This window comes from Anastrepha ludens, chromosome 5 (genome assembly GCF_028408465.1).
Source record: "Anastrepha ludens isolate Willacy chromosome 5, idAnaLude1.1, whole genome shotgun sequence".
Classification (NCBI taxonomy): domain Eukaryota; kingdom Metazoa; phylum Arthropoda; class Insecta; order Diptera; family Tephritidae; genus Anastrepha; species Anastrepha ludens.
In genome coordinates, this window is record NC_071501.1 from 53,372,929 (window position 1) to 53,394,711 (window position 21,783).

A 21,783-nucleotide genomic window follows, 5' to 3' on the forward strand; every position below is an offset into this window, starting at 1 on the left:
GTTCTCCCCCAAAGGGAGATGCTTGCAAATTTTTACGAACGTGAAATATGTTTTTTATTTAAAAAAGATTAGATAAAGATGATGCACATACACAGACGTTACGGGAGTGACCACAGACAGCAAATATTCCAGATGGAACTGACGAAACGCTTCCAAAGGACAAATGAGACCTTGCAGGATAATGAACTCAATTATCCAAACTTCAGACAGCTACAGAGGGGAAAGCGACAATTTTCGGAAATCCAGTTTGAGAGGTCGTTATTGGAGCTTTGTCTGTACTTCACATATTTTTAATGGCTGAAATCATGGATGAAGTAAAAATTTGACGGACTTACATTGGATTTTAATAACAAGTTTCTATTGTATCAGAATACATAGATATCTCTGAGGACCGGGTATGAGCACAGTGTACAATCCAGAAAGGTAACCCTAAGTCACCGTCAAAATCGGAAGAAGGCATATGAGCTAATGTGGAAGGAAGCTGTGGGATAGGTGAAGTGTGGCTTATAGAACTTGCTGAAGAACTGGAAGGAAGGAACACTTGCGAAAGGTAGGTGGAGAGTGCCAACGAAATTGGAACAAATACATCCAAATGTTCTTGTTGGACTTTCGCTCAGCAGTGCATTAAACTATTAACATTCGGTGGAGATGTTGCTCCTGCAATGGACGAACACTGCAGGGTGATACGGATGAAGTACACCCCCATAAGGGGCAACATACCCAGCAATGAGTAACAAGTTGAGAGATCAATTTGACCGTAATGTGAACTCCGAAGTATTCAGCAAATCTAATTAAGTACTTCTTTATAATCCGCAAAGAAAGAAATACAAGTTGATTTAAAGATTCAATGATGTGATGTATCGTATACAGCAATGCAATACTGGACAGGGGAAAGACAACATAGTTCACCTGGAGATATTGGCTCAATTTGAATCAAAGGATTTGGTGCCTAATTGAGACGATCAGACTTAAGCGGAGTGCAGTGTAACGAATCGGGAAACTTCGCGAACTGACAACTCGGAGCGAATGATATACCAAAACAAAAACATGAATTGGCCTTGGTGAGATAGAAGTCCACGGAAGATACAAATTGTCAAATCTTGAATTTACGATAGTTATTAAGCAAATTACAGGATAAGTTTGCCCTATTCAATGAATTCTCACAAACATGTAATTTCACCCCTTTTTTTCTTGTTTCTTATATAAAGCAACATTTTAATAAAATGTTTACACCCTAAAAATCCGTGAACTAAAAATTATAGAATGTCCAGACACTTTATAAAACCGGTAAAGAAAAGTGCAATAAGTGGCATTGCCAGACATTATTTGTCAAAGTTTGTTTTCGTCGCCCTTTTTGTGTTTACATTTTAGTTGTTAAAATAGTGAAATAAATAACGCGAAACCGAAACACATCGGTAAATACTGAAAAAAAAAATTCATGTTTTACAGAATTGTTTTTCTTAATAACCTTTGAGCAGTTAAAAAAATAATCTCTGTTTTTATAATATTTATATTTGGTAGACAAAATACAAATATAGACAAAAACGAGTCGATTGATATCCATATCGACTATTTTTAACTTCACTTGGGCCGTAAACTAAATAATTACCCATTGTATAAACACCCATTCAATGAAATCGTTAAGCCATCAAGAGCGACATGATTACATTTTCCAAAATTTTATTCTCTGTGGTAAATCGTCTGGAAGGGATAAGCACTATCATGACATCGATATTATAAAGGAACAACATCGGTTCTTATGGGACGAAAATGAAAAAACGGAAGAAGATTCATGGGAAGTACGCTTGGCTAAACGTTACTATGACAAATTATTTAAGGTAATGTTCAAAATCTAAAAAAAAAAATTCTAAAGCGTCGATTACCGACCGCAAAAATATCAAATAAATCAATATGAATAAGTTTTCTTTATGAACCCAATTTTTCAGCTCTGCAAATATTAGTAAATATATGCCTAATATATGACCTTCTTACTTTCAAGGAATATTGCATAGCAGACTTAACTCGTCACAAAGATAACAAGGTTGCTCTGCGCTGGCGTACTAAGGACGAAGTCGTAACAGGAAAAGGTCAATTTCAGTGTGGAAGTAGTAAATGTGAACAAAGAGATAATTTGCGTAGCTGGGAGGTGAATTTTTCATATCGAGAACAAGGAGAGCGTAAAAATGCGTTGGTCAAACTTCGTTTATGTCCCACTCACTCAGAGCAATTAAACTACACTTCTCGAAAACGAGAAATAAAGCGCCTAAAAAAGTCTGTTAATCGAAAAATCGACAATAAAATAAATGAGAAGCATCCACATGTGACTGAAGATGCAGTAGATGCAGTACCAGAATCTGCTCCAAATGAAACTCAAGAAAACCAGGATAATATTTGGGAACGGAAACCTGACGCAGAAGTAGAACAAACTTCCCGTGAAACTGACTTTGAACGATATTTAGAAGACCTTCTGTTATAATTTAGCATTTATATAGTTCTTGTTCATATGAACTGCTTTGTTTGTATTCACGTTTGAGAAGGAATAAAAATAGCGCAAAAAGTAAACATTTATTAAATGCAGGAATACAAAGAAACTTAATATGATCGAATTTAATACATAATAAAAATATAATACAGATACAATGTTTCTTTTCTCGAGAATAGCCTTCTTTATTGCCAACAATTAAAGCAGCATTCATACGAACTGAACTATGGAAAATTCGGCGATAAGTATTTTGCCGAGTTATGTTTAGAATTACATATTACAATAAAAAGTTTATATTGTTCATGCGTCCAGTAAAATTAACTGATACACAGATATTATGAATGAATACTCCCAATATTATAAACATAACTTGCGGAATTGTAATTTTTAAAACACTAGCTTTAATGCTGACTAGGATCAAAATACATTGCTAACATTTTGTAGTGCGGCGTATGCAAAGAAATTGTCGGTTTGGAAGTCAGTTCATGTCTGCTCAAAAATAATCGCGACCTGAAAATGAACTGTATGGAAAAGAAATTTTCAACACCTACCACGTTTCTGAAAGTACTAACTGGATTCAAATATTCAAGCAGATCTTTTCGAGCTCCAATTTACTAGAACCCTTTGAAGATGCAGTTAATTTACGATTGTTATAAAGTACGGAAGGAGAAAACTACTACACATAAAAAGCTCACTCGAAACGAAGTGAATGTAAATTTTACAGATTTGTCATGATGCTGAAGTGTGCAAATGATCATAAGAGATAAAATTAGGGGAATATAGTATGAAGTATGCAGTCCTCAGCACTCCAATTTACTAGAACCCTTTGAAGATGCAGTTAATTTACGATTGTTATAAAGTACGGAAGGAGAAAACTACTACACATAAAAAGCTCACTCGAAACGGAGTGAATGTAAATTTTACAGATTTGTCATAATGCTGAAGTGTGCAAATGATCATAAGAGATAAAATTAGGGGAATATAGTATGAAGTATGCAGTCCTCAGCACTCCAATTTACTAGAACCCTTTGAAGATGCAGTTAATTTACGATTGTTATAAAGTACGGAAGGAGAAAACTACTACACATAAAAAGCTCACTCGAAACGGAGTGAATGTAAATTTTACAGATTTGTCATGATGCTGAAGTGTGCAAATGATCATAAGAGATAAAATTAGGGGAATATAGTATGAAGTATGCAGTCCTCAGCACTAAAACTGTATTGAGCGATGGAAGGAACTATATTTTGCAATATACTTCTCACTTTTCCTCAGAAAACAGTTTAAAATAATATCAACGAGAAATGACATGGATTAATAATTTAAGAAATTAAAATTGGAAAAATCTGTTTAAATAATAATAGTAGTAATAAAGTTTGTCTGAATTGACATCTAAGTTGTTACAAATCTCATCAATTTGTTACTAAATATTAATTACCAAAAGTCATAAACTGGTAATGCAGTTGTAAGCAATTAGTAATACCTTGTAATATCCGATTTAAAAATGATTAATTAATTTAATAAATATTTAAAATAGTTATTAATATTAAATGAAAATGTTTATATACAGATTTACAAAGATTAACTTTTGCTGAGCGAACGAGTGTAATCTAAATTAGATATCTCAATAGAGTTAATAGTAATGGCTTCAAAAGAAAGCGTAACTATAAAAATATTACTTTTTTGTTTGTGAAAATGTTGAAGTTCGCATACAGTATGACGATGTTGGTTCAGAGGCGTCACCGGTTGTCGCAACTTTCTGTTAGCCTTGGTTTCATCTCAAAATTCGTTCCAGACGAATCTGTGATTTTATTGACGTTTATATTACTACATATATATATTTTTGATTTACGCGGGTTGGACCCGCAATTGCTTTAAGGGGCTATATTCCTTGTGTTGGACTAAAAAATCGAAACATTTTTATGGCATATTTTAAAAGTACATCATCTTAAAAATATAAATTCAAAAAATCATAAAGATCGGAGCACTAGAACGAAAGTTACAGACCGTGGAAGCGCGCGACCTTTCTTGGAACGAGAAGTGCACCCAAAACTTTAGACGCGATTATCTCGAAGTCGTGTTTTTTGAAAATTACCGTCGCGGTTATTTAGTTATTTATCAAAAACTATTTGACCGATTTGCAAACATTTTTTTTTTTTAATTATTCCAAGTTACACACCCGTTGTTGTTGTTGTATTAGCATAAACTTACATATGGGGAATGCTGCTGAATTGACAGTCCTTGTCCGGATATAAATTCGGGTCGTTCCGGTAACGTAAAACCGACTGTCGTGGGAACGAAGTTACAACCTCGTGAATCTGAACAGTTCACTTTTTATAAATATTTGCATAGTTCGCTGGAATTAATTTTTTTTTTAATTTTTCAACCCCTCAAAAATCGTTTTTTTTTTGGTGCAAAGCGGTTTTCATATCGAGAAAAATTTTTTTTTGGGTAAATAAACCGTTCAGATTCACTAAAAAACATTTTTCTACAATAATCATTTAATTTTTTTGATTTCAGTTGAGCTGCTCATGCGCTACCGTGATCACCGCAAGCCTCTTCTAAAAAACGGCGTTTCGGGGGAGGGGCGATATCAACAATAAATGATAACATTTTTAAAAATAAAAACACCAAAATGTATTCTTCAGTACGATATATGCCTCATTTGAATAAAAGTTCTAAAACATATTTAAAAAAAAATTATGACAATCGTCCACTTTTTCGGGCTCACAAGGTATATAAGAATGAATTATTTAAAGTTTATTTTCCTTTATTTTATTAATCTAACGCATTGCGAAATATAAAGGTATGACATAATAAATTTTTCACAATTAAAACTTGAATTTTTGTATTATGATCTAGAGTGCCTGGGCCGGGATGACACTTTAAATCTCCTTCCTGACTAATTAAATATACTTTGAATTCTTATAAACGAAGCAAAAGTGGCTATGCACGCATTATTATTATGAAACTTTACTTGCGTCTAAATGTTGCATCTGCGATAAACGGATTACCCATATATAATACAGATGTCCAACATGTGCATATTTATGTATTTTTATAACAATTAAATTTTTAAGCTTATAATAATAATTTTCGACTACATATTTACTTTAAGATTTTCTTTGTTTTCTTATTCTATTCAACCGATACCTACACTTTGCGTCCAAAGAATGTGTACACCACATATTGACAAATTTCGACTATGTATTTTTTAATTATTATTTTTATATGGAGGAAAACACTCAACATCGTCAGCAAGAAAAATTGTCAAAACTCAACGTAATTTTTGAGCTACTTAAACTTACACTTTGCTTCAACAAATTTTAATGGACTACAAAGCTACATACTCCAGAAATTCTGTTTAAAAGGTTTGAAATTTTGATGAAAATTCAAAGTTCGGTTTCTGTTGTAGTATGAACTATAGTTTTATAAAAAAATAAATAGCCAAAGGTTGCCAATATGTGGTATACACTTTTTGTACATGCTGATCTTATATAATTTAAAACTGTTTGCAGTTAATTTAGTTGGAAAATTCTTCCAATTTATTATTTTAATTAGAAAGGTTCACGAACTGCAAGAACTGTAAAGTCGCACCCGTGCAATGGTAACAAAAATTAAGAATATAGTATGTGCATGAATTATGTACTGACAATTTACAGGTACATATATATATATTTAAGAAATGCACTAAAAATAATCGAGCATTACAAACACAATGAAACAATTTCAAATTAGCAAACATTAAGCTTTCACGGTCTGGTCTTAAAAAGCTCTTATATGTACATAGAAAGCGAACGTTCTACATCTACAGAAGCGATTAGAGCATACACTTATGTTTACATATTTAGTACAGTAACCTTTTCAATAGATAAGAAAACGAGTTAAACTCAAGAATGTATTCATTTTTATATCTGGTTTTATCTAAGGCATTTATTGTGTTGATTCTAATTTTTTAAACTTAGTCAATTGATTAAGTACATATTAATAAAATTACGTCTTACTTTTTAAGTTTTTTATTTGCATTTTTGTAAGACCGTTGCGTAAGCTGGCGGTGGCTTAAAGCTTAAAACTTCTGTGAACACAAGCTCTTTCCACTTCTCAACAGGCAAATCCATATCTTCAAAACTTTGATCATATAGTGGTGATGTTTGCTCGTCACTTGGGTCATGATACTTCTCCATATATGGGTGGGCCAAAGCTTGCTCCGCTGTAATACGTTTTTCTGCATCCAGTTCTAACATCTTTTCAAGCAAATCTATAGCTGAAGGATTAGCAAATCGAAAAACATCTCGAAAGTCTCTTCGTGTTAATTTTGGTAAGGCTCTTATATAAGTCCGAGCACTTTCTGATGAAATTTTTTGCATAAAGTCTTCAGGGGGAGTGCCGAGTATTTCCATAATTAGATTAAGTTGATGTATGTGATCGGTTCCAGGAAACAAAGTACGCCCGGTTAGAAGTTCAGCCATTATACAACCAACAGACCAAATATCTACTGTCTGATTGTAATGCATCCAGTTGAGCATTATTTCTGGGGCTCGATACCATCGAGTAGCCACGTAACCAGTCATTTCGCTTTCCGCGGGTCTTGCCAAACCAAAGTCAAGTATTCTCAACTCACAATCTTCATTCACAGCAATATTTGAAGGCTTTAAATCGCGATGTATAATGCCGGCACTATGTATGTATTTTAGGCCACGCAAAATTTGGTAAACCAAAAATTGAACATGGTCATCAGAAAGTTTTTGTGTTCGAATAATATTGTTGAGATCAGCGTCCATTAAGTGCGTCACCAAATAGACCTGTTGAAAATTCTCCAAAGAATCTGCTGGTTGGCCTGGATGAAAAACATCTAACAAGCCAATTACATTTTCATGTTCCATATGTTTAAGTAATCGTAGTTCACGATACGTTCTTTTTGCATGAACAGCCGACTGAAAGGGGCGTGCTAATTTTTTTATAGCCACCTTCATACCAGTATTTCGGACAATTGCCTTGCATACTTGTCCATAGGCCCCGGAGCCAACAGCTTGAAGCTGCTGGTATATATCTGGAATCTCCCATTCAGTCCGATTTATATCCAATTTATAAAATGTCGTCATCTTCACCAATTTCTAGACAATACTTTGTTGACAACTAGCATTTATCCAGTTCGAGGGCAAAACAATCGATTATACTTAGTAGAATTTAATTTTTTTAATATTAAATGACATTGAAACACAACAGAAGGACAATGATGACAACGTACTGTCACTTTTCGCTAAACGTACGATCGCAAATTGTTGATTGATGAAACAAGAATTCTGACATGCCTGACGATGATTTGTTTAATTATTATTAACGATATAAAAAAAGACAAGGAAAAGGAATAGAGAAATTAATTGGCTGCTAGTAATAAACAGTTGGAGGAAATCCATAAACGTCACAGACAAATTACAAAACTATAAAAAATTATGGCAGCAATACGCATGCGGAATTCGTAATTACATTTTTTAATAAGCAATAACAGGCCAAAAAAACACACTTTATTCTATAATATGAATGCATAATTAATAATATTTAACAAAAAGTTTATTAAAATTATGTCTACAAACCTGTTTTCTTTGTCAGTGTCCATTTTCTTTAGTTTTTATTTTGACGTTTTTCTTTACATGCACTAATTACCAATAAATCCACAAAATTAATCTACCCGTTCACATTTAGCAGATTACTGTTGTGAAAGGTTTTGCTTCATAAAAGTTATTTTGGTGGAATATTTCGATGTTTTTGGGTAGTGTAATTATTACTAACGATATTAAAAAAAGACAATGAAAAGGAACAGGTAAATTAAGTGCACAATTGGCTACTAATAATAAATAGTTGGAGGAAATCCGTAAACGACGTTAACTAAGGTTTCAAAAAATTATGGCAGTAATATGCATTCGAAATTCGATATTACATTATATAATAAGTAATAAGAGGACACACGTTTATGGACACACCTTTTTTTTCTGTTCTATGAATGCATTGTTAATAATACCAAACAAACATTTTATTAGAATTATATCGTCCCCTTAGTATAACAATAGCCTATGTGCTCATAGGCTATCATTTTTTTATTGAATTTTTGGATTCTCCATCGTCGGTTTTATATGTGGTAAAAATTTTGTCAAATTCTAGTTCCACAAAGTGGGTCAAAACGTCAGTCAAAAAATAATAAATATTTACAGACATAACGAGATTTGAGTGAGGGCTACTTTCGACAAAAAGTTTGAAATTCATTTTCTCAAAACATCAAAAAATTTATAGGCTATTTTAATACTAAGGGGACGATATCTGTTTTTTCTGCCAGCATCCATATTATTTATTTTTACTTTGACGTTTTTCTTTGCACACGTAAAAATAATGATCTATTACACAAAAAGCACAGGGTTGTATGTCAAAAATTATGGCATTATCTAGGATTATTTTATAATCTCAGATTTTGAGAGAGAAATTTTGTATGGGGCTAGACGAAGACGGCGGTAGAGATGTGCTGTGGTTATGCGAATTACGTAGCGTGAAAGCATAGCATTAGACTGATAATTCGATCATGTAAATGGGCTGTAATAATCGATTTGTGTATCGTTACGTGTAAACAACATTTTATTGTAACTTGTGATGCGTATTGTAATATACAAATAATAAACGTTTTGTAAGACCAACTATTAGTAGTGAAAATCATTCGCTGCTTTAAATTTCTCAAGCGGCAGAAATCCATGAATAACTTTTACTACACGTTTGAACTTTGATATTTTTTGGTATAGAGGAAATTTTGTTAACGGGATTTTGTGTAAACGATGATTTCATTATCATCCTTTTTAACAATTACTAAATAAGACTTTTCTATGTTTATAGTGGAAGATCTGTGAATTGAATACTAAGAAAAAATGAGGGAGAGCATACGTCTTTTCCGCATTTTCATATGGAAGAATTGGCGACAGATTCGATACTCATGGGCATCTCTGTTTTCAATATTTGTCGGATGCTCTGGTATTTTCGTTGTTTACTTAATTTCAACAAATACGCTTTTGACAACGCCCCAAACAACCTACTATAGACGAGACTCTGTAAATATTTACATTCATAAGACTATGGACAATTTTGCTAATAAATTTGATTATTTTATAGTACGATCTTAAGTCGGATTTTCCTACCAATGAAGTTGATCGGATTTTCTATGCTCCAAGCACTTCCCAAACAGATTTACTAATGGAAGCTGTACGTCAAGAACTTCAGTATCCAGTGGATGGTAACTATAAATTTAACAACTTCAAGTGGATATTATTTATTGCTTAATATATCATAAAGGGATAAAGGTCTTTAACGATTCTGCTGGAATGGTTCGAGAAATGGAACGCAGCTGTAAAGGAAATTGCTATGCTGTACATTTTCTTCATTATCCCTTGAATGTAGAATACGAAAAGTTACAGTATTCAATAAGATCGACGATTATACGAATATCGCCTAAGAAACGTTATGTTAACGACGAGGAGGTTGCTGGAATCAAAGGTAAATACACCATTATATAAATACGCCACACTAAAGTATTTAAACCGCTTTCTTAAGTGTACCGTTCGCCCGATTTCAATAAAGCAGGCATCGATTTGAAGGAAATAACTGCCTTTAGTGGCATGCTCTCCTGCGGAAATACAAAAGCTAAGATAATGAAATTTTATACAGTTACACAAATTGCCAGTACCTTCATATAGCTTTTCTCTGGAACCGCCTATGTTAAAGTACTGAAATTTCATATATATATGCATATATATAATTGGCGCGTACACCCTTTTTGGGTGTTTGGCTGAGCTCCTCCTATTTGTGGCGTGCGTGTTGATGTTGTTCGACAAATGGTGGGACCTAAAGTTTCAAGCCGACTCCTAACGGCAGATATATTTATAAAGAGCTTTTTAATGGCAGAAATACACTCGGAGGTTTCCCATTGCCTGCTGAGGGGCGACCGCTATTAGAAAAAAAGCTTTTTCTTCATTTTGCTGTTTCACCGAGATTCGAACCTACGTTCTATCTGTACTCCGATTGGTAGTCACATTCAGCTACGGTTTGCCAGTTTCTACTCAATATGTTCTTCTGCTGAACGAGATGGAGTTAATCAAACCATTTTTCAATAATTAATTGTGTCTTTATTTTTTCATATTTTTAAACAAGAGTAGTTTATTATATGCGGGAAAGCCTTCTGAATAAGACAATAATTTTCTTTTGTGTTTCAGTTGAAAACTACGACCACAATCTTACACGCCGTTTTACTAGCGCGCAACGAGAAGCTGTGCGAGACCCCTTATAAGTCCGCCATTTTGTTTTTTTATTTATGTTAAAAAATTGTTTATTACTCTTCAATAAATGCTGTGTGTCGCTTTTTTCGCCTCGAAATTGAGAAAAAACATCTTTTTTGAAGCCACCCATAAGAGGTCCCCCTTAATTTAAAGCGACAACAGCTTCTAGAGCAGCTTGCATTTGCAATTACAATAAATAAATTCCAAGAACAACTTAAAATGTTGCTGAATTAAACCTGGCAAATCAATATATTTTATATGTAGCTGGCTCCAGACTTAGCCCTTCGTATAGATTGTTAATTTATGTTCTAAATGGGAAGACCAAAAATATGTTAATCCGTTAATATAACACAAAATTTTTTTAATATTTTTCCAATTAGTTTTATTTTTACTTTATTTATTGAAACGTAGCAACACTTGCCGGTAATTAGCTGGTACAATATAATTATATATTATATTTATACTTGAATATTAAAAATATTCAAAAAGTTATATTAAATTCTTCATTAATGTTTTGCTATTCTTTTAGATGATGATGACTATATTCGATCTGGTTTTATGACCTTGCAACACGTAATCGATAAAATCTTCATAACAATTCACAACCCGAGCAACACCATTAATTTTGACTTCGAAATCGCTTCAATGCCTACGATTGCCCAAAAGACAATAGAGTCGCAGCGTATTATTTGGGTTGGTTCGTTGTATTCAATTATATTTAATGTATTATTGCTCAGCACATTTCTTGTACCTCTCGTCGAAGAAAAACAAAATGGAATCAAGGTAGGAACTGCATTTTATTAAATTTAGACCGTTTTCATATTCCACAAATACATTTTTTTGTAAGGAATTTTTGGCCATAGCAACACCTATGAATTTCTTAAATGGAGTTAGCTTTTTCGTGATCAGATTATTGATGTACGGAGTATTTACAGCGGTAGTCCTAATTGCCGGAGGGCTTTATCAGGCTTTTAGTCCTATTGTTCCTATTGTATACATCATAATCTTATTCACTCTATACATACTTTCTGCGATGTCATACACATATCTCATATCAGTATTTTTCCACTCAGGTAAGTTTGCTCAGAAATGCACTTGAAGGAATATATATTTCCATTCAATTATTATAGTATTCCATGCAAAAGTTGGCGGACTCTTGCTGCTGGTTATGCCATATATTCTATATTTCTCAAAAGGAGGATTTTCTACTCTGGCAAACATTTTTAGCACAAAAACTTTTATGGAAGGGATTAAAAATTTTCAAATCTTCACGAACAAGTGTAAATATTTTTGGGAACTAAACGGTCTTTGCACGATGTTAACTACTTGCTTTTTTAGATCGCGAAGTTGGTCCAAGTGTGCTTAATATAAACATTACGGAATCCTCATTTACAGTAATGGCGGTTTATAGTATTTTAATTGGCCAGTGTTTAATATACGCCCTACTATATAACTACTTGTCATACATTTTCCCTGGCCCCGGAAGTCTGAAAAGATCGTACCTTTTTCCCATTATGGTAAAGAAATAATTTTTGTTTTTTTAATATTCCAATTAATTTTTATTTCTTTACTGTTAGTCATTGTGGAAGAGAAATAAACCAAGCACTGAATATACAACTAGTAAAATAGGCACAGATGCAATTATAATTCAAAACCTTAAGAAAGTTTTTAAAAAACCAAGGCGCGTCATATCGGATGATCTGAATATGGTAATTAAGAACAAACAAATTACTGTTCTCCTTGGGCATAACGGAGTGGGAAAAACTACTACGCTGAACATGATTATGGGTAAGTTTTATTTTTATTAAAAGCTTTAGACAAAGCGATATTTCATATAGCTGTAAGTCTCCACAAATACAACAATGCTCAAACAAATATTACTGGTAAAAGGTCACACTTTGTGCATTTTAATAATACATACAGGTTTAATAGGTGGCTGCCGTGGCCGAATGTGTTCGTGCGTGACCATTCGGTAGCACCTGTGGACATGCAATACTAAACGATCTTTCTAATAGCGGTCGGCTCTTTTAGGTAGTGGCACACCTCGGAGTGTATCTCTGCATGAAAAAAACTCCTCATAAAAAGGAGGCGGCATAAAACTGTAGGTCATGCCATTTGTGGAACAAAATCTTGATTGTGCAGCGGATTGATCGTGTACATATCGCTGATTTACTACAAGAGTGTCATATGCCAACAAAAAAATATTTAGAAGACCACACGCTGTTGTTGTTGTAGCAGTACCTTTGCCCTGTCAGTGTAGCGTAATCACCGGTCGTCTTCGTCTAGCTCGGCCCAGGAAACTAGCTGTTTCGACGGGTTGGGTCCAGAGGGAGAGGGGTTTTAGATGAGTGGGTTTAATGGGGCATGTGAAAAGGTGGTTAGTGTCGTGCGGGGTGTCTTCACATGCTGGACATATGTTTAGTATGTCAGGGTCGATTCTGGATAAGTAGGAGTTTAACCTGCTACAATATCCTGTGCGAACAACTCTTGCGGAACGCGCAGCAGGACCAACGCAGACAACACCACGCGTTCCTCACCCCCGAGTTACGATCACACTCCCGAGGAGTTTTAAACTCTTGCAAAAAAAAAAAAAAACATTCCCATGGCAGCCGGTTCTACGTTACCGGAATGACTCGGGGTTTTTCCCGATCAACGGCTGCCGCCCCAGTAAAATAGCCCTGTCTAGTGTACCGTATCCCAAGACACGCTCTTCTGTTGTGCTGCGATTCATGCGATATCAATTAATAGCATCTCATTAGATGAAAAGATGAGTAAAGACATATCTTACTTTTATTTAGGAGAACATAGTAAATTGAAGCTCTTTGAAGCCGATTTTTTCGACATTTTTGTTTTTTGAGTTATTCCAGTATTGAAGTAAAAACGCGGTATGTTTTATGTGTGTTTGTCGCTCTGCATCCACACATATTTTTTTCTTTTTATTGCTTTTTGGTTTCCTATTTATACAATAGCAATAAGAATGACGTTACGTTTTGAACGTGCTAGCATGTTGGTGTCGTGTATGTAACACTCAACCTTTACTACATCGGACCGGCAAAAAACACTCGAAATCGGTTATATTTTACATTTACTTAGAGTGGCTCCATTTTTTCTCTTTTAACTTGAACATATCGTTTTATTCAAAGTAGATCCATACAAGGTGATAGCAGTGGTACCAAACCCAAATTTGCATGTATTTTATACGTATTTTGTTTTTGCAATTTGTTGCTTTGAGTGTCAAAATAATAAAATCAACTATTCTACTACCACCACCTAGTATGCACCAAATTTAGTTTCCAAAATGGAAACGTCGGGAGTACATGCTCCTTACCAGATCCTCGACACCATATTTGAATAGTTCAGTCAGCAGTCCGTTGGTTTTCGTTTGTTCCTAAGCGCTTCGTCGTGGTCAGGTAACGGAACGAAAGTTTCGTTGTAAACGTTTGGAGGATCGATGACTTCATCTTCTCGTGACTCCCACTACTATTACTATTCAGCATTAGGCGTTTTACTATACGGATGTGAAACATGGAATGCTGCGCCACGGCTAATACAACGCATGCAATCTTTTACAAATCGCTGCCTTAGGCGTATACTAAAGATAAGGTGGCTAGAAACTATACCCAACGACAGACTGTGGGAGCTGACGAACCATACGCTCATCAAAACAAATATTCTGAAAAGAAAGTGGAACTGGATCGGCCATACGCTCAGAAAACCCGCACAAGATATCACGAGGCAAGCCATTGAATGGAACCCACAGGGATCACGCAGAAGGGGACGCCCAGCGCATACTTGGAGAAGACAGCTAGAGAAGGAGATAACACTAAGTGAAATGAACTGGAATGAAATTAAAAGAATGTCATTGGACAGGGACAGATTTAAGAGTTTTGTTGTAGCCCTATGCTTCACTATGGAGTAAAAGGAATAAATATATATATATTTAGGCGAAGTGTTCCCTTCATAATTTAAGTATGCTTTGGACTTCAGTTACCGGATCGCCATGTTACCAGATCGGATGATGCTACTGAAAGCACAGGCCACCATTTTAAACTATTGTGTCGTTTGATAAGCTTCGAGCTGAACGTTGAAGTCATCACGCGAAGTTGGTTGACAATACTCGTGTCAAAAGTGGATTCTATCTCATACGTTATATTATACCTATGTGCGCTAGTATAGCGAAAAAGTAAAAAGTACAATATAAAAAGTTGTAAACAGATCATGTGCGGTAGTCGCTGAGTAACTCACGCGGACGGTGTTGGTTGGAGAGGTAGTTGCGTGGCGGAGACGTGAAGTGAACAACGCAAGTTCGGCAAGTTTTGGAGGCTTGTGCGAATTTTGAAATTTAATTTTTAGCTGGTGCATCATAGGTTGAATACACGAATTCTAGGGAGTCGGTTGAAAATTCTTAAATGAAATGTGCAGAGAAGATTTCCAAGTAGGAGTAATTGTGGCTGGCGTTAAGTCAGTTAGACAAAAGGTTATTTTTCATCAGGACAATGCACCGTATCACAAGAGCATTTTGACAAGGACAACATTCCCATGGCAGCCGGTTCTACGTTACCGGAATGACTCGGGTTTTTATTCCCGACCAAGGGCTGCCGCCCCAGTATACTAGCCCTGTCTAGTGTACCGTATTTTACCCCAAATCTCTCGTCACAGGAGCAACTCATTGCAGCCAGTTTGCTCCAAATACTTCTCTTCCGGGCTGGCGTCGAACCCAACCCCGGACCTGAAGTATTCTACTGCTGCATTTGCCACAAACTGCTCCACCCGAACTCCACCTCGGTTAGGTGTAACCAGTGCAACGGGTGGTGCCATCTTAAGACCTGCTCAGGCCTTAAGACACACAGGGAGTGGTCCACAAGGTATGTGGCCACGTGTTGCGCCCGCTCACAGGCGGCTCCCGCCTCCACGGCTACACTGCCCTCAGTGCCGGCACATCACACTGCCGCCACTAACAACACCTTAACGGTCAGGAGCCCCCAAGAGCAACACAACTCCCTCTCCAACCCACAACCCTCCTGCTCCTACCCCAGTGATGGGACAAATCAGCAGCTCTTGGTCCCTCGCACAGTCTTCTCCGTGTGTCAGACCATAGTTCCTCGGAACTTGACAACTGTTCAATGCAATTATTGCAGTGGCTGGTGTCATTTTCGGAGGTGCTCCGGCCTGCACACCACCCGTGAGTGGACACGCGACTACGTTGCCCCCTGCTGCAGAGCTCTGCACCCGCAACCGCCCCCCGTGGCGCGGCCATCAGACAACATCAGGCCATTACCCATGTTGCGGAACGCACAGCAGGACCAACGCAGACAACATCACGCATCCCTCACCCCCCGAATTACGACGACACTCCCGCGAAGCTTCAAGCTTTTGCAACTGAACTGCAACGGACTCACGAGCAAGATTGACGAGATAGTCGACTTCATGAGTCGGTTCGGAATCAAGATAGCTGCGGTCCAAGAGACAAAACTGCTCGCTAGCTCCCCCCTGATTACCAGGGACGGCTACAACGTGCACCGAAAGGTCCGTGAGCGAGACAACGGTGGTGGCCTAGCGTTCATAGTACACCATTCAGTGCAGTATCGTCTTATTGATGAAGGCATCGACCGCAGCGACAGCACCTTAGAACGTCAAGGTATAGCGGTCAGGTGATGCCGAGCTCGGAATCTATAATATTTACATACCCCCCTGTCACCTGCTGCCCGGCAGGATATCTCCCCGATATTGGTGCGCTCAACAGGGGAGAAACCCGATTGGTAGTAGGTGACTTCAACGCGCATCACGATCTTTGACATTCAAGCCTGCCAAATGATCGTAGGGGACAGCTATTGGCAGAGCAGATAGACGATTCGACGTTCAGCACTGTAAACGACGATGCCCCCACTAGGGTAGTGGGCAATTGTAGCAGCTCGCCTGATATAACAATTGCTAGCGCCGGCCTGATAAATAGCATAACCTGGCGAGCTATGCTATCGCTTGCATCAGACCACTTGCCCGTTATCATCTCGATCGAGAGACCTGCCGACTTTGTTTCCGCGGATCACCGGTCATAATAGGTCTATTTATAAGTTCGTGCGGTTTTACAACAGATGGCGTAACTTGATTATTATTCCATCGATCCACATTTCCAAACATTCATTGGAGAGCTACTGTCGTAAGGCACAAACGTCAGTATAAGTTTTTTATTTGAAGCGTAAACAACAATATTTTTACCACACTTGAAAATGTCGAATTTCGTGCCAAATAATGTGTTTTTGCGGGGAATTCTTCTTCATTATTTTAATATGAAGAAAAAAGCAGCCGAAAGTCATCGTATCTTGGTGGAAGTTTATGGTGAGCATGCTCTATCTGAGCGAACGTGCCAGAAGTGGTTTGCACGCTTTAAAAGTGGTGATTTTGGCTTGGAAGACGAAGAACGCGAGGGTGCGCCGCCAAAGTTCATGGATACCGAATTGGAGGAATTGCTCGATCAAGATCCGGCTCAAACGCAAGAAGAGGTTGCAAAAACTTTGGGAGTTGATCAATCAACCATTTCCAAACGTTTAAAAGCCATGGGAATGATCCGAAAGGTAGGCCATTGGGTGCCGTATGAATTGAAGCCAAGAGACGTTGAACGCCGTTTTATGGCATGCGAACAACTGCTTCAACGGCACAAAAGAAAGGGTTTTTTGCATCGAATTGTGACTGGCGATGAAAAGTGGGTCCATTACGACAATCCAAAACGTCGGGCAACGTATGGATACCCTGGCCATGCTTCAACATCGACGTCGGCGCAGAATATTCATGGCCTGAAGGTTATGCTGTGTATCTGGTGGGACCAGCTGGGTGTTGTGTATTATGAGCTACTGAAACCGAATGAAACGATTACGGGGGATGTCTACCGACGACAATTGATGCATTTGAGCCGAGCACTGCGAGAAAAACGGCCGCAATACGCCGATAGACACGACAAAGTTATTTTGCAACATGACAATGCTCGGCCACATGTTGCACAAGTGGTCAAAACATACTTAGAAACGCTCAAATGGGATGTCCTACCCCACCCGCCGTATAGTCCAGACCTTGCGCCATCCGATTACTATCTCTTCCGATCGATGCAACATGGCCTGGCTGACCAGCACTTCCGTAATTACGATGAAGTCAAAAAATGGATCGATTCGTGGATTGCGGCAAAACCGACCGAATTTTTCACAAAGGGAATCCGTGAATTGCCAGAAAGATGGGAAAAAGTAGTAGTAAGCGATGGACAATATTTTGAATATTAAATTTGTAACCATTTTACGTCAATAAAGTTTCAAATTTCGAAAAAAACGCACGAACTTATTCATAGTCCTATTACATCAACTTTAACAAAGCTGATTGGACCAGATTCGCGGAATTTACCGAGGACATCTTCGCAGCCCTACCCACTCCCACCGATGTGCGCGCAGGCGAACGCGCATTCCGCAAGGCGATTACAGCCGCCGCGGCTCGCTTCATACCTGCTGAACGGATCCGGGAATTACATCCCAATTGTCCACTCAGGCAAAGCAGACATGGGAAAGCGGTTCCTTGGTGAAACTCTGAACTGTCGAAGCTTCGTGTACGGTCCAGGAAACTTCTTAATAAGGCCTTGAAGACCAAAACAGAAGAGGACTGGGCCAATCATCGACTTACACAGAGAGGTCCTTCATTTAGACCGCTCAGTAAGGCTGGATTCCATTCGAAAACCTGATGGTTCATACACCATTTCCAAATCGGAAACGTTTAATGCTCTACTCGAAACTCATTTTCCGGGTAGTAGAACTCTCTCTGAAGCTGAGAGTGGCATGAACAATGACGGTGGCAACGGTGGAACCTCTAGGTACAGCTGGTATATTGCTAGTCGGATAGTGACAAGGGAATCGATAAGGTTTTCCTTATCTTCCTTTGAGAACTTTAAGTCCCCTGGACCTGACGGAATATATCCAGTAATGCTTAAAAAAGGAGACAGGCTGATTGAGGCCCTGAAAAGGATCTTCACAGCCTGTCTTGCATTTGGTTATATACCATCCCAATGACGACGCGTAAGAGTAGTATTTATTCCAAAACCAGGAAAAGATGACTATTCCCTAGCAAAAAGTTTTAGACCAATCAGTTTGACATCGTTCATGTTGAAAAGTCTGGAACGAGGGGTGGAGAAACATATTCGAGTGGGGGTATTGCCGAGAAGTCCACTTAGTAGAAATCAACACGCTTACCAGAGTGGAAAATCATGTGAATCAGCCTTACACGATCTTGTTAGCAAGATTGAAGCTGGGCTGGAAGCTGACGAATACACAATGGGCGTGTTCGTGGACATTGAGGGGGCTTTTGATAATGCCACTTTCGGCTCGATATGTTCTTCTGCCGAACGACACGGAGTTAATCAAGCCATTATAAAATGGATATACTCCATGCTCTCTGAGAGGCTGTTAACCGCTGGTGGGAGCGACGACGAGCAAATCACAGTCAGGGCCAAGCAAGGATGTCCCCAAGGGGGTGTTCTTTCTCCGCTGCTGTGGTGCTTCGTCGTAGACTCCCTATTAGCGGAGATGCAGGAACTCGGCTTTCACGTCCAAGCATATGCGGACGACGTCTGTGCGCTAACATCGGATAAATCCTTAAGGAGGCTTTGCACGAAAGTGCAGAGGATCCTTGACAAAATCGATGATTGGTGCATGAGACAAGGTCTTTCCGTTAATCCGAACAAAACAACCATAGTCTTGTTTACGAAAAAACGGAAATTGGATGGACTCAGTCTTCCAACACTGAAAGGTGGGACACTTGGTCTTTCCAACGAAGTTAAATATCTAGGAGTAATCTTGGATAAGAAGCTGACCTGGGAGACACACGTTTCACTGAAGGTGAATCGTGCATTGAAGATTTTTCAGCAATGCCGTAGAGCCTTTGGCAAAACTTGGGGTCTGAAACCTGCTGTGGTCCTATGGATATACACAGCACTTATCAGACCAATCATCACTTACGCTTCTGTGGTCTGGTGGCGACGGAGCATGGTTAAGTCCACAATCCGGGAACTATACAGGCTACAAAGAAGTGTATGTTTATGCATCACGGGTGCCATGAGTACAACCTCTGGTGATGCCCTAAATGCTATGCTTAATTTGCTCCCCCTGGATCTTAAGATACAACAGGAAGCAATAAAAGCAATGTGTAGACTCCATAAATATGGTTTCTGGCACGAAGATGGAACTTCGGGACACAGAGAAATCTTTAAGTTGCTGTCGGAGCAGTATCCACTGTTTTTGGCACCTAAAGATGACATGATACCCACAGTTTCGTTCGGAAGGAAATTTGATGTCAGATTTCCATTGCGTGAGCAATGGAGCAATCCAGAATGCATGCAGGGAGGTTTGACGGATATTTTCTTTACCGATGGGTCCAAGACTGAAATAGGGTCTGGAGCCGGATGGTACTTAAACGATAGTAATAAGTATCACTATGCTATGGGGGGAATGGCAACTGTTTTTCAAACAGAAGTTTTTGCCATCCTAAAAGTAGCCGAATGGATAATCGAGAGGAGATGGAGCGGGAAACAGATTGGAGTCTTCAGTGACAGTCAGGCTGCATTGAAGGCCCTGGAGAACGCGAAGCAAACCTCGAAGATTGTTCAAGAATGTAAGAAGAAGCTTAATTCTGTCGCAAGACAAAACAGGCTTGTACTTATATGGGGTCCCGGTCCGGGACACTCCGGTGTTCAAGGAAACGAAATTGCCGACGAATTGGCCAACCGTGGATCAGCGGTGCCCCCCCCAGAGCCAATAATCGGAATCAGTCCCGCAGGAATCAAGAATTGGATCAACGATTATGTAGGCAATCTACATAAAGAGCGATGGTCCGGTCTAGAACGCTGCAGAACTGCAAAGTGTTTTGTGACAAGTCCGAACAGAAAACTGTCAAACTTTCTACTAAAACTTCGAAGGAAAGACATTCGGTTGATGGTCGGCATCATTACAGGACACAACCCATGGGGTCAGCATATGACCACCATTGGAATCATCGAGGACCCGGTATGTCTGTCCTGCTTGGAGGAGGCGGATAGCACTGAGCACTTTCTCTGTGAGTGTCCTGCCTTTGCTAGAGCGCGACTACGGGTATTGGGCTCCGATGTCATGGGAATGAGTAATATTCGTTCTCTAAAACTGGAGGATATTTACAGATTCGCCAAAGAATCTGGAAAATTCTCACAGGACTAACTATCTCTATCTCTGTCTCTATTCTTTCCTATCTCTTTCTCTGATACTTTTCTCCCTCCCTCCTTGACTATCTACCCCCTTTCCAGAGCTTTAAATACAATGGGCTTTTTAGCCTGAGTGTTTTAGGAGCCACCAAATCTCCTGGTGCTCCTTGGCTCGACCTCTTCAAATTCAAATTCAAATTCAACGTCCCAATTTCCCAGCCGAAGCAGCCGTTATGGCAAACGAGGGTGACCGCCTACGCCAGGCCAATCCCGGGGATCCTCGTATAAAGGATCTCAATTCGGAGATCCGGCAACTGGTCACCCAACATAAGCGGACCAAATGGGTAGAGCATCTGAAGTCCTGTAACTTCACCTCTGGTGTGAGCAAGCTCTGGTCCACCGTAAGGTCCCTGTCGAACCCGACGAAGCACAACGACAAGGTGGATATCACCTTCAACGGTCGTACTTCGTCGGACCCGAAGAGATGCGCGAGCTATTTTAGGCGGCAATTTATACTGCATCCTCCGGTCGACAGATCCAAACGTTGTGCCACCAGACGGTTGCACAAACCACCATACAATAGTGCACCGCTTGCTTTCACCAGTGACGAGGTTCAGGGGGCCATCAAACACATGAAACCATCAAAAGCCATTGGCCCCGACGGACTAAACATGCTGATGTTGAAAAAGCTGGGTCCATTGGGAGTAGAATATCTCACAAAGGTCTTCAACCTGTCCATGGCCACTCTCATCATTCCTGATAAGTGGAAATTAGGGAGAGTGGTCCCACTACT

General features: G+C 38.7%; 3 protein-coding genes across 5 annotated transcripts in view; 2 read left to right on the plus strand and 1 right to left on the minus strand.

The window, feature by feature from the left end:
- The first annotated feature begins 1,312 nt into the window (after nucleotides 1–1,312).
- LOC128862966 (protein FRA10AC1) lies at nucleotides 1,313–3,996 on the plus strand. Its single transcript, XM_054101821.1, has 3 exons — nucleotides 1,313–1,415; nucleotides 1,522–1,838; nucleotides 2,000–3,996. Exons 2-3 carry the CDS (start codon nucleotides 1,632–1,634, stop codon nucleotides 2,474–2,476), a joined length of 684 nt encoding a protein of 227 aa, XP_053957796.1. The 5' UTR covers nucleotides 1,313–1,415; nucleotides 1,522–1,631; the 3' UTR covers nucleotides 2,477–3,996.
- A 2,385-nt stretch (nucleotides 3,997–6,381) lies between these two features.
- Nucleotides 6,382–7,672, minus strand: LOC128862965 (mitogen-activated protein kinase p38b). The gene has a single exon (XM_054101820.1). The coding sequence runs from the start codon at nucleotides 7,580–7,582 to the stop codon at nucleotides 6,497–6,499; it is 1,086 nt and encodes a 361-aa protein (XP_053957795.1). The 5' UTR covers nucleotides 7,583–7,672; the 3' UTR covers nucleotides 6,382–6,496.
- Nucleotides 7,673–9,059: 1,387 nt separating this feature from the next.
- LOC128865212 (phospholipid-transporting ATPase ABCA1) overlaps nucleotides 9,060–21,783 on the plus strand; it is a 38,591-nt gene continuing 25,867 nt past the window's right edge. Inside the window, exons 1-9 of one of the 3 annotated variants that reach the window (XM_054105333.1) lie at nucleotides 9,060–9,291; nucleotides 9,357–9,568; nucleotides 9,630–9,750; nucleotides 9,810–10,010; nucleotides 11,319–11,572; nucleotides 11,637–11,862; nucleotides 11,920–12,069; nucleotides 12,128–12,306; nucleotides 12,367–12,577. In XM_054105333.1, the coding sequence (XP_053961308.1) occupies nucleotides 9,389–9,568; nucleotides 9,630–9,750; nucleotides 9,810–10,010; nucleotides 11,319–11,572; nucleotides 11,637–11,862; nucleotides 11,920–12,069; nucleotides 12,128–12,306; nucleotides 12,367–12,577 (1,522 nt within the window). In that variant the 5' untranslated portion in view covers nucleotides 9,060–9,291; nucleotides 9,357–9,388. The remainder of the gene's footprint in view (nucleotides 9,292–9,356; nucleotides 9,569–9,629; nucleotides 9,751–9,809; nucleotides 10,011–11,318; nucleotides 11,573–11,636; nucleotides 11,863–11,919; nucleotides 12,070–12,127; nucleotides 12,307–12,366; nucleotides 12,578–21,783) is intronic. The other 2 variants (XM_054105334.1, XM_054105336.1) reach the window with 2 other exon arrangements.

Excerpts from the sequence above, each read along its gene's own strand:
- LOC128862966 (XM_054101821.1), top strand. The coding sequence starts at position 1,632 with ATGAAATCGTTAAGCCATCAAGAGCGACATGATTACATTTTCCAAAAT. Across the intron at positions 1,839-1,999 it reads ACTATGACAAATTATTTAAG|GAATATTGCATAGCAGACTT; the intron begins GTAATGTTCAAA and ends CTTACTTTCAAG.
- LOC128862965 (XM_054101820.1), bottom strand. The coding sequence starts at position 7,582 with ATGACGACATTTTATAAATTGGATATAAATCGGACTGAATGGGAGATT.